The sequence below is a fragment of the Salvelinus alpinus genome, chromosome 15 (genome assembly GCF_045679555.1).
Source record: "Salvelinus alpinus chromosome 15, SLU_Salpinus.1, whole genome shotgun sequence".
In the NCBI taxonomy this organism is placed as follows: Eukaryota; Metazoa; Chordata; class Actinopteri; order Salmoniformes; family Salmonidae; genus Salvelinus; species Salvelinus alpinus.
The window spans coordinates 10,880,427-10,893,829 of NC_092100.1; the positions used below are offsets into that span (position 1 = coordinate 10,880,427).

Sequence of the window (13,403 nt, forward strand, 5' to 3'; positions counted from 1 at the left end):
CTGGGTTTTGGTGTGGAGTGGTCTTCCAAAACATATTAAATACTACACATCTGAACTTCTAAATCAAAATGAAAGCCTGGGCGTTCTAATATGCATGGAGGTCTTACAGCGAGTGCTTGCGAGTGAAGTGATACAATGTTTCACTTCTCATCCCCGCGTCAGGCAGACAAGAGGACATATATGACACCCTTTTTATTCAAGTCAAGATCCCTCTTATTCTACCATCACTCCTCCGTGTGAATAGAATAATACAGTATTATTCACTGAATCATTGGTGACAAGCCCAGTTCATTATTATGTAATTACTAATGTAATTAATCTGTTATAGTGCTTTAAAAAGATAAAATGAAAAACATGAATTCATAGAAAAAGGCATTCCACATTGTGCAAATCAGGGACAAAAAAAATGGAAATTAAACCCACAGGAACAACAAAAAATACATTATGTTTTCATTCCAAAACAAGAGTTTGAGGAAGCGAAACAAAGTACTGGAAAACAAATTCTCTCTGTAACCGATGTGATACAAAAGAAAGAAAAACACTGGGGTTCAAAAGGTCAAATCATAAGAAACATGAAAAAAAACAAGGTATTGAGCAGAAAACGGAAAATAATAACATTACAACTCACAAACACCGTCTGCATCATACGTACCTGGCTTCGTTCAAATAGTAACGTTTTAAGACTTTCTTACCAGCAGCACCTACCTACAGAGTGATCTCACGCTGAGGCAGTGAGTTTACAACCCTGTCCCTCCATATTAGTGTGTTAAAAAATACAGACACGTCTTATTTACATTTTGCACGTTTTAGTCATTTAGCAGACACTGTTATCCAGAGGGACTTACAGGAGTTAAGAGCACATCAAAATATTTTTCACCTAGTCGGCTTGGGGATTCGAACCAATAACCTTTCGGTTACTAGCCCAACACACTTAACCGCTAGGCTACCTGCCGCCTTATCAACTGTGCTTTGTAACTGTTCAAATCGGTCTGTTTAGTTAGGTCGTTTTGGACTCTTTTGGGTTGCTAAGAGGGAGAGAGTTGGCTCTGTGCTGTAGCCAGGACTGCATTATCCTCTTGTATAACATGGGCCGGAGGGAGGGTCCACAAGACTGAGGAATGGGAGCATTTGGGGAAAAACTACACCCACCTGGTTCTGTGTTTCTGCATTTGACCTTCAGAAAAGGACACAGTTCATTTTTTTTTTACAGTAACTTTTTGCTCAGAGAATCCCATTTCATATCTTCCCCACCTGTGTACCGGTTTTATAAACAACACAAAGAACACAAATGTAAGACTTGTGCTGCTGTATTCATTAAGGTTAATGCTGCAGTACTCTCGCTAACAGAGTAGCCGGAGAAGGCAGGAGGTCTTTACGATCAGTGGACAGTCTCAGTCAACAAAATATAAGAACAGACTATTATTTTTGGTGTCCAATGTGCTTATTTACTTACGGTTTTACTGGATTTGAGCCTTTCAGTATTTTTCTCCTCTCTCCAATAGATTGTATTTTTCAAACGCTCAGTGTAATATTACAACAAATATTATGGTTAAAGCCAAATATACTAATTGATAAAAAAAATACATTATTTTTTGAGAATTATTATTTTTTTAAACCGTATAATCTTTGTAAATGATATCATAAATATGACTGGTGGAGTTATGTCACACATGCAGCTAACAAAAATATATGGAAATGTCTGCTCTACCCAAAATTACAACCAACTAATTGCAGTATTACCGCAAAATTGAAAGAGGATAGTGAAGGGAGAGAAAGTAAGGAACATGTCTGTCGGCCCTGCACTAAAGACCAAAATTGGTAAAAATTATACCAGTTTCATTTAAGGACCAAAAAATTGACAGCTGTGCAATATAGACGTCAAAATACCTTATTCCGAATCCATGGCATATGGTTTATGAACTGATACACAAAATTATGCCAGATTCAAAACTTAAAATTGTTTTTCAATTAAAATGATTATACAACATTTCTGCAACTAATAGAATGTTATATATGTGGGGGATACAACCTTCCTAGCGAAGATACAGAATCAGTAGATTTTGGTACTGTCCATATGTAGCTAGTTTTTGGTCGCAGGTTCAGGAATGGCTAAATAATTGCAAGCTTTACCTGGAGATAACTCTGCAAATAGCACTGCTAGTATAATAATACTCTTAGCAAAAATGTTTATCTTTAATGTTCAATCTGTAGAATGAGAATAGAAAGGTTCAGAACTTTTGTGAAGCATCACAGCACAGTTGGAAAATATATGGCAGCTATAAATGAAAAGTGGATGGTGTTCAGAAGTAGATGGGAGGGGTTGAGGGTAGCTGAAGAATGGGACTAAAAATAACAAGATAAATAATGTAAAATATACTGTCCGTAAAAAGTACATAGGTTCAGAACTTTTGTGAAACAGCACAGTGGAAAAATATTTGGCAAATAGAAATCAAAACGAAATGGTCTTCAGAGATAGATAGGAGGGGTTGAGGATGGGACTAAAAACAAACAAAATATAACTAATGTCAAATATACTGTGTCCGTAAAATGTATATAGTATGTACAGTATAGGCTGGAAGTAGAAGCCTAAGTGTTGCTGTCCATTCCTTTACTCCAATTAGGGGAGGGGTGGTAGAGTTAGGGGAAAACAATAAAGGAAAATATTTTAAATATATATTATATATACAGTGGCTTGCCAAAGTATTCACCCCCTTGGCATTTTTCCTATTTTGTTGCCTTACAACCTGGAATTCAAATAGATTTTGTATCATTTGATTTACACAACATGCCTACCACTTTGAAGATGCAAAATATTTTTTCTTGTGAGACAATCAAGAAATAAGACAAATAAACTGAAAACTTGAGCGTGCAAAGTCGATACTTTGCAGAGCCATCTTTTGCAGCAATTACAGCTGCAAGTCTCTTGTGGTATGTCTCTATAAGCTTGACAAATCTAGCCACTGGGATTTTTGCCCATTCTTCAAGATAAAACTGCTCCAGCTCCTTCAAGTTGGATGGGTTCTGCTGGTGTACAGCAATCTTTAAGTCATACCACAGATTCTGGGCTTTGACTAGGCCATCCAAAGACATTTAAATGTTTCCCCTTAAACCACACTAAAGTGTTGCTTTAGCAGTATGCTTAGGGTCATTGTCCTGCTGGAAGGTGAAACTCCGTCCCAGTCTCAAATCTCTGGAAGTCTGAAACGGGTTTCCCTCAAGAACTTCCTTGTATTTAGCACCATGCATCATTCCTTCAATTCGGAACAGTCTCCCAGTCCCTGCCGATGAAAAACATGGTGATGGTGTTCTCGGGGTGATGAGAGGTGTTGGGTTTGCGCCAGACATAGCGTTTTCCTTGATGGCCAAAAAGCTACATTTTAGTCTCATCTGACCAGAGCACCTTCTTCCATATGTTTGGGGAGTCTCCCACATGCCTTTTGGTGAACACCAAACGTGTTTGCTTATTTTTTTCTTTAAGCAATGGCTTTTTTCTGGCCACTCTTCTGTAAAGCCCAGCTCTGTGGAGTGTACGGCTTAAAGTGGTCAAATGGACAGATACTCCCATCTCCGCTGAGGAGCTTTCCAGCTCCTTCAGGGTTATCTTTGGTCTCTTTGTTGTCTCTCTGATTAATGCCATCCTTGCCTGGTCCCTGAGTTTTGGTGGGCGGCCCTCTCTTGGCAGGTTTGTTGTGGTGCATATTCTTTTCATTTTTTAATAATGGATTTAACGGTGCTCCAAGGGATGTATTTTTTTAGTACTGTACTGATCTGTACTTCTCCACAACTTTCTCCCTGACCTGTTTGGAGAGCTCCTTGGTCTTGGTGGTGTTGCAGGCTCTGAGGCCTTTCAGAACAGGTGTATATATACTGAGATCATGTGACACTTAGATTGCACACAGGTGGACTTTATTTAACTAATTATGTGACTTCTGAAGGTAATTGGTTGCACCAGATTTATTTAGGGGCTCCATAGCAAAGGGGGTGAATACATATGCACGTACCACACATTTTGTTTCATTTCACTTCATCAATTTGGACTATTTTGTGTATGTCCATTACATGAAATCCAAATAAAAATCTATTTAAATTACAGGTTGTAATGCAACAAAATAGAAAAAACACCAAGGGGGATGAATACTTTTGCAAGGCACTGTATTTATAAAAATATATATATGGTGGGTTTGGAAATGATGCAGACAATTACATTGATAGAAGCCACAATCTATCTGCAATATTAAAGCTGATCAAAAAAAACATCTTTGTATCAACAGCGAAGGCTCAGCGATCAATCTATGTGAAGAGAGAAGTTGTCGAATCTGACAGGGCTGGAGCTATTGTGCCACGCAGACCCGTAAGACCAGATAAACTTAAGACAGGCAATGTGCATAGCTATGGGTTTCGCCTCGGCTCCTACACATGCCCAGTGGTGGAGATTATGGACACTAGAATTACAAGATGGAACTCTGGTAATGCTTCACTTTCGGGTAGGTCTTTTGAAGTATATTTTAAAAGCCTGTATGAAAGCTATATTGATTTGGCATATCATTAGTCATGTCTGTGGAGATATCGCCACCAGATTGTAAGTCTGCTATACGGTGAATGGAAGCTTGGGAAGATGGGGTTTGGGCTGGTAGAGGCTTTATAATTGACTGCAAACACCCACCTGCTTCAATAGTGCCTGCTTCCAACCCAAGCTGGTCCACAAGTCATAAGTCTGCGGCTAGTCGATTAATGACCGCCACGGATCAAATTGCTGTCGTATTCAGTCAGTGAGTGTGATTACACAATGCGCCCGTTTTGATTTATTTTCTTCCTCAATGTCAGAGTAGTATTTGTCACCATTATGGAATTAATCCGACTCCATGCCTAATGGCCACGTTCATACAAATATTCCAATATATAAAAACCTTCAGCAATTACAGTAAGTGGGGGACTAAATGCGGGGATTTAGAATCTGCCACTTTAATTTCAGCGATAACACTCCACTGGTTGCTGTCAGCTTCAAGGTATAATCTAAACGTGTAACAAAGCCTGACACTCCAGAGGTCTCCCTATAGCTCCTCGGCAAAACGCCAAATAAATTCTGACGCTATGAAATGGGATTCTTATCTGTCATCCTAGGGCCCTTCACTCTCCCCTCTGCAAACCTCCCTTAAAAACACCCTCCCCGGGGGTCCAGCCTGCCCCCGTTACTGTGTCTCTTGTTGAGGGAGATATGGGGAGCTCCCGGTCTCTGGTGTGTGGACCCTCCGCGGCCGCTTCTTAATGGTTGTTTCATAGGTGTCTCAACCTTTGACTGGGGCAGCGTATCCCAGGGGCCATACATCTGACTGGGGGACATATCTGCCCACAGGACCAGTACAGGACCAGTAAAGGACCACAGGACCAGTACAGGACCACAGGACCAGTACAGGACCACAGGACCAGTATAGGACCAGTACAGGACCAGTATAGGACCAGTACAGGACCAGTATGTTTTTTCTTAGCCCGAAATAAGTTGACTTAGATACAGTTAAATCGATCTGTTTGGAGTCAGATATTGTAGATTTGAGATCAAATACAGTAAGTGATTTCGAGGACTATAAGGTTCTATCTGCAAAAGATGATTTTGAGATAATTTACTTTAAAGTTCTTAAGACTCATTGGTTTGAATGGTGTCAGCAATTTTAATATTGTATTCTTTTGAACTTAACAAGATGATTTGGGGGTATTTAGAGTACTATATAGGCAGATAAACATTGAACAGAACAAGGCTAATGTCATTAACTACATTTGGACTAAAATGCAGATAGAACCTTATAGTTCCAAGCTCTTGATTTCTTGAAGCTAAGGTGTAGGTGAGGAGTCGGGAGAGAACTCCTCTGCTGTTGCTTTTCACTGGTCTTTAGTGGCAGAATGGTCCCCATGACAATGGCCCCTGGTCACGCCACACGGACTGAACACAAAGTCAACGCTCTGAGAGGACATGTGCACTGTTCCAGAGAATATAGACAGAATGGAAACAAGGAGAGGATTGTCTTTCGCTTTCACTTCACTTGGTTGGCAAAGAGGTCCAGTCTGCCGAGTAACGCACGGGTAACGGCTACCATTTTGTAGTGTCTCCCATCCTAATGATCTTTTTCCCAACATGTCATTAGAGTACAAACACATCTAAATGTGTTTGAGCAGAAAGCCCAGTCCAGCCACTGGAAAACAAGGTTCCCTCATTATACTGTAGCCTGCACAAGTGTGTGTTGTGTATAGCGAGCAATCTGATGCTGCTCCAATGAGGTGTGTGTTTATAATGACAGTGTCTAGCAGCGCCACACTAAGGTAATTGGTTTGTTAGCAGGGGGAGGAAGAGGGAGATGAGGGCCGGCGGTCTAGGGCATCGGTCATGTGTCTCAAAGCAGCCTCCCAGAATCTCTGGCTTGTTTTAAGGATGGAACAATCTGATGATTGGCTTTGCCTTTTTTGCGATGGACGGACACACAGTACACTCTTAACTTAACATCTCCATTACAGCCAAAGTAGAGTAGCTTTGTCTTATAGATAGCAGGCACTTTAGGGTGTGTGTGTGTGTGTGTGTTACACGGCAGACTAATAGTGAACTCTGCTTTTCTGTGCTTTTTCTGACATGTATGAGTAAGCAAACCACAGACATGTTGTATTAATATTTAACCATTTAATTTATAGATACGAATATTTAACCAGTTCATGCATGCACATTAATATTTACCCATTTCACGTATGGATATTAATATTTAACCATTTAATTTACGGATATGAATATTTAACCATTTCACGTATGCATATGAATATTTAACCATTTAATATATGCATATGAATATTTAACTATTTGATGTATTGATATGAATATATAACCATTTAATGTACGGATATCAATATTTAACCATTTCGCATATGGATATTCATATTTAACAATTTCATTTATGGATATTAATATTTAAGAATTTCATGTACAGATATGAATATTTAACCATTTAATGATGGATATGAATATTTAACCATTTCATGTATGGAAATGAATATTTACCCATTTCACGTATGGATATCAATATTTAACCATTTAATTTATTGATACGAATATTGAACCATTTCATGTATTTATATGAATATTTAACCATTTCACGTATGAATATTAATATTTAACAATTTCATGTATGGATATGAATATTCAACAATTTCACGTATGGATATGCATATTTAACCATTTCATGTATGGATATGAATATTTAACCATTTAATTTATGGATACGAATATGCTTAAGTAGGTCACGGGGTCATTGCTATGGGTTACGGGAGACTGGACCACCTGTACCAAACAAACACTTACCTCAAATGCATCCACTAGATCATGTTTTTGTTTTGTTCTTTTGTGATGTGGTGTGAAACACAGTTTTGTTTTGACTGTCCGAGTTTGTAACTTTTCTGACCTCTTCGATGTGAAGCCCGTTGGCTTTTTCTGACACCTACTTCAGAAGGGACTTGTGAGAGGAGTGGCTGGCTGTACACGAGCAGCCGTTAAGAGAAGTGACTCATATCCCTGGACCCTAACGACAGAGCTCAAGGGGTTGAAAAGAGGAGACCCTCAGCACAAGCAGAAACCCCAGGAGATACTTACTCTAGTTAAATGGATAAAGTTTGGAAATGATATCGCTAAGTGGTGTATGCTGCAGCTGTTGTGGTGGCTGCATTGGACTTGGGTTCACATTAGAACCCAACCACTAGCAAAAATGTTACAAGCTGCATCCTGATGTAATGTGAGCCATATGGTTTTGAAAAACCTGAAGAACAAAATACAAAAAAAATCTAAAATTGACTCAACGAAACAAGAGGAAGGAAACAAAGTAAGCAAGGTGATGTCAAGCCATTCCAAGGAGAGATTTTGTTCCTTTTCAGACAAGGGGAACAAGTTACAGAGACAGCAATGGAGGAACAGACAAGGAAGAGAAAGAGAGAGAGAGAGAGAGAGAGAGAGAGAGAGAGAGAGAGAGAGAGAGAGAGAGAGAGAGAGAGAGAGAGAGAGAGAGAGAGAGAGAGAGAGAGAGAGAGAGAGAAGTGTATCCGGAGAGAGAGTGAGAAAGAGAGAGAGGGGAGAGAATCCGGAGAGAGAGAGAGAGAGAGAGAGAGACAGAGACAGAGAGAGAGAGAGAGAGAGAGAGAGAGAGAGAGAGAAGTGTATCCGGAGAGAGAGAGAGAAAGAGAGAGAGGGGAGAGAATCCGGAGAGAGAGAGAGCGAGAGACAGAGAGAGAGAGCGAGAGACAGAGAGAGACAGAGAGAGAGAGAGAGAGACAGAGAGACAGAGAGAGAGAGACAGAGAGAGAGAGAGAGAGAGAGAGGAGTGTATCCGATACAATCCGCTTGCTGCTTACTGTTCTAGAAAACAATGCAAGACATACATAGATAGACAGACAGGCAGTGACACCCACAAACACAGCTGGGGTTGGATGTACATATATAGGTAGGGCCATGCCTGGTGTGGCCATTGATCAAGGATGCAGTGACAGAATGCCAACAGCACACCCAGGGGACACGATGGAGTGTTGCATGCATCAGTGATTCAGCAGCACTGTCTGAGTAGCTGCCCCCATCACTATCAACATAACTGTGAAGTGGTTATCCCACAGCCCTACACCCCTAACAAGGGGGCACAGCCAACACGTTTCACTGGTAGAAACAGAAAATGTGTTAAAAGAGGTCTCCTCCCACTACCATAGCTTTCTGATGGCCAACCCCAGTCAAAGTTCTTCATTGTAAACCCCTTAGGAATCGGACAGAGGACACAACAACTCCAACCTATTCTTAAATTAAACATCCATGTACATTACTGAAATGATAATGCAATTGTGTGGGCTATCATTACATGGATGCTGTATGATTAATACACTAATTTGATCAAGGCTAGGGAATCCACATATTTGAGCGATGCTCATTGATCTGGACAATTGATCTATAGCAATTTACTACCCTCTACCCCACAAAGGCTGCCCTGATCCATCCATAATCCAAGCAAATCCAGCTACACTGTCTGAGTTCTTCAGAGATTAAAGCCTTCAAGTGGAACTGACAGCGTTTTAGCAATATGAAATCTTATTCAAATCTGTTCATTTACACCCCAAGGAAGAATATGACACTTTTTAAAACATTTTCTAACAAGCGAGCACTTAGATATGGTCATTTTGGGAATGACGAATAGTAAGGCATTTGTGAAAATTATATAGCAATATAAAGTGGGAAAATAGCTGTGCGTTTGGACAATTAATAGACACTGCAGTAGATAAAACCTAATAACAACATCTGTCTTGTCCAGTACCGGAGTCTACACAGACCGATGTGCCATAGCCAATCAGAGCCACAGTAGGCCTATATGCAAATAAGCCAAATGCTATACAGTCCTGCCATCATTCACTTTAAACTGGACTGTGTGTGTTTACAGGCAGTTAGCAACAGCATGACTTTAGCTAATAAGAACGCCTTATTAAACCTCAACACATAACTCAAATCTTTCTATACAGTATGTAACCCCCTAAGAAAGTCTGGAGACTTACGGGAGAATATACATGTAATGTACTACCAGCTCCAGTCCTCAAACAACATTGACTATTCGATGAGGTAAGCCATCAGTACTCTCCTGCACATACTGTTTGCCATGATGTTACTTGTGTGGGGTTATTTTTTTAGCAAGCAGTGTTTAGATGTGTTCCTTGCATCTGGGATTATTTGTAATTTTTTTACAGGCCACTGTTGATCAGCTGGAATTAATTCAGGATGTGGGGCCTATGAGGTGCAGTGAAGGCTTCTGATTGGAGGGTTTTGCTGCCTGTCCTCTGAATCCTACACCCAGCTCACCCCTCTCTACACATGGTTCAGCAGAAAGCCATGGCAGTCACTGCCCACTGGGCACAGACGTCAACGTAGTTTTGATTTACATTTGGTTGAGTTGTCACCATGTCATTGGATTTTGGTTAAAAGTTGTTTGAAACAAACAGAAATTGGTCTTACGTCGATTGCTTTTTGCAAATTCAATTCGTTTTTAACGTTGATTCAACATCATAACATTGATTTTTGGGGGTTTAAAATGACGTGGAAACAACATTGATTTTTGGGGGGTTAAAATGACGTGGAAACAACATTGATTCAACCAGTTTTTGCCCATAGTTTTGTTTTGTGTCTCAGTCAGGGGGGTTAAAGTGGACTTGCTGTTGACAAAGGAAAACCAATATGAACAGACGTGAAAAGGAAAATAAAGAAATTGAGAAACATTGACCGGTTTGTTTGACAATGGAGGATAAATTGCATCATAGTTTGCACCATGACATATAAACCCAAAGGTAAAAAAATGGTTAAAGACCATCACACCTTTTTGCATTTTCTAAGGTAACTCTTATCCTGCTGAAGAACAACAGGTAAAGTTATTTTTGTCAGGTTGAAGTCTTTGGGAGAAATCATCATTGTTCCCAAACCATTAAATCACATGTTTTCAATAGATGATCTGCATAGTATTGAATCAAGAAAGTCATTATATAACAGAATCAGCTTTGAACCCTGTGCATATCCCTATAAAACACATTCACAGTTCAAAGGGGATGAGAACTTCGACATCAAGGCAACAATGGAGACGCTTCCTTTAACTCCACGCTTCTAGCCTGGAGCCAGGAAGAGAGTTCATGTCTTCACAAAACATCTGCATGATTAAAGGTCACCAGAGAGACACAAACACATTGTTGACCCCTGCACCACAGACTCCCATCAACCCGCCCACAGCCCACACAGAGGACACGGAGAAGAGAGCAAAAGGGCTACATACTGGCTTGCAAGGTTTTCTGGGATATTTCGTTGGTGAAGGCTCCGATGCCTTTGTTGGAAATGGCAGCCAGAGAGAAGTAGTACTCCGTGTTTGCCCGCAGACCCTCAACGACGTATGAAGCAGTGGGGCTGAAAGTTTTGGTCACCTGTTGGTGGAGAAAAGTGAGGCATGCTTTTGACTGAAATGTTATATCACTGGAGCTTACTGTACCTCATGTTTGTTCCTTTTTGCACCTTGTTTGCTGAACACCTTTCCTCAAACAGTGTGTTCTATGAGTACTAAAAGGCAAAAGTTTGGTCAACACTCTTCCCACAGCTCACTTTTAACAAAAGAACAACCATATCTTACCTGACTGCCAAAACTGCCCTCTTTGTACCGGAGTTCAAAGCTGATGATCCCCTCTTTCTGGAAGGCAGGTTCCCAGGTCAACTCCATGCTTGTGTCGGACACAGCACCAACCTGGAACTTTGTTGGCTGTCCGGGGACTATGACAGACAAAGAGAAATGGAATTAGTGACAGTGATCATTGCAGTGAACCCTCCTTTTTACATGGACTTTACAAAATTGTAACGGATCACTTGTGGTACACATTCAAGCCTAGTAAAACCACACAGAAATTGTTGATAGGAAGGGTTGAACCCAGAACCCTAACCTCCTTGCAGCACTTTGACGTGGATGGGGTCGGAAAAGGGCCCGTCGCCCACCGAGGTAAAGGCCAGGACACGGATGGTGTAGGTCTCAGATGCCACCAGGCTCTGGATGGTGGTGATGATGCTATCCTGGACATTATGGATCTGCCATAGGCTCATGGGCTGGGACGGGTCCATGGTGTAGTACACCCGGTACCCTTTGATCTGTCCGTTGGGCTCCTCAGGCTCGTCCCAGCGCACCATCATGGTGTTCTGGGAGATGATCCGGGCCTGGATGTTGCGGGGCGGACTGGCCGGGGCTTGTTCCCCAGTCCGGGTCTCCACCGGCTCACTGGGGGGACCCTGGCCGATGGTGTTAAAGGCTGAGACGCGGATCTCGTACTCTGTGTTGGGGTAGAGGCCCCCGATGCTGTATCGCGTAGTGGTGATGCCGTCCATGGTCTCAAACTTGCTGTCGGGAGACTTGGCGCGGTACTGGATGATGTAATAAGACACGGGGTCTGGGTTGCCCGAGTCCCAGGTGATGGTGACACTGGTGGCCGTGGTCTCGGTCACCATTGGGGTGCCTGGGGGCTTGGGCAGGGCTGTGGGAGGTCAGGAGGGGGGGGGGGGGGGGGGGGGGTGAAGAGGGACTTTTAAAATTACTCAGATGCAGACATATAATTATCATTAAGATGCCACATCATAACACATCTCAATGCTGTTTTTTCCCCCCAACCACAGCAATAGTACTAGTAGCCATGAAGAATCTCCGTCCCCCCCCCCCCCCCCCTTACACTTGACGGTGATCTGCGCCACCGCTTCGATGATGCCCAGACTGCTCATGGCCACGCATGTGTAGTTGGCAGACTCTCGCACGCTGTTGAGCTCCAGAACATTCCGACCCACCGGCATCTCGTCTTCCGGCGTCAGGTCCTCGGAGTTGAGCATCCATTTGACGTACGGCATGGGCGACCCTACCGCCACGCAGGTGATGTTCACACTGCCACCTGGCATCATCTCGTGACTGGTCGGCGGGATAGAAAAGCGAGGGGGCACGCGGCGGACTGGGAGTGGGGAGGAGGGAGGGATGAGGTGAAGGAAGGGAGTCAAAAAGAGAGAGAGAAAAAGAGGTAACAAGACAGGCCGATAAAGAATGGACCCTTTCAACGGCATCCATTACATCCACAGAGAAAAGCACAGTACAAGACAACTGAAACTCAACTAAATCTAGTACGTTTCTCTAGTACGCACTTTCCAAAGTAACAAAAACAAATTATTAATAATGAGAAGGAACTGAACTAACAAGAACTGCTTCAACAACAATATAGATTGACATTAAAGCAACGATTCATAGCAACAAGGTTCCATTGACCAAAATTTGACCCATCACAGCACAATTAAAGACACAAAAATCTATTATGAGTTTCTCATCTTTGAAAACTGACCTACTGACAGAATATGCATCTACAATGTGGAGTTAACATCCATGAAGAAAGAGTCTAATGTTTGAGGGAGTACTGTATGATCGATGCCATACAGTAAACAGAAACTTCCTGTTCTCTCAACCACTCAAAGCAAACCAGGAAGTTGGCCATTATAGGCCCCTCCCACGGCACAGGAAGAATAGGACATTTCTCCCATAGTATTCTATGGATAGAGTGGTTATAGTTGGAGTTGGCGCCACATGCATCTGATTGATAAACAGGCTTGTGCTCTTAGCTCTAATAGTATCTGCAAGCTATGGCTAAAGAGATGAGAAACTTTAATCAGATTTTTGTGGTTTAGGGTAGATCCACTGGACAAAGCCTTTCGAAGATCTGACACGGTTCCATTGATAGATGCAGCTATCAGTCCCACAGACAGCATGCATAATAGACTGAGGTAAATCAAGGAGTAAACAATACATAACAAAACCAGATATAAAATTGAGATAGAATGCATTGAGGAATATAACTCAAGG

The 13,403-nt window shown here is 41.8% G+C and overlaps 1 protein-coding gene across 1 annotated transcript in view; it reads right to left on the reverse strand.

Annotated features, from left to right (window-relative positions):
* ptprsa (protein tyrosine phosphatase receptor type Sa) overlaps positions 1-13,403 on the reverse strand; it is a 454,642-nt gene that overhangs the window by 123,018 nt on the left and 318,221 nt on the right. The window contains 4 exon segments of the mRNA XM_071342488.1: positions 10,812-10,956; positions 11,160-11,296; positions 11,464-12,045; positions 12,238-12,507. Of these exon segments, the coding sequence (XP_071198589.1) occupies positions 10,812-10,956; positions 11,160-11,296; positions 11,464-12,045; positions 12,238-12,507 (1,134 nt within the window).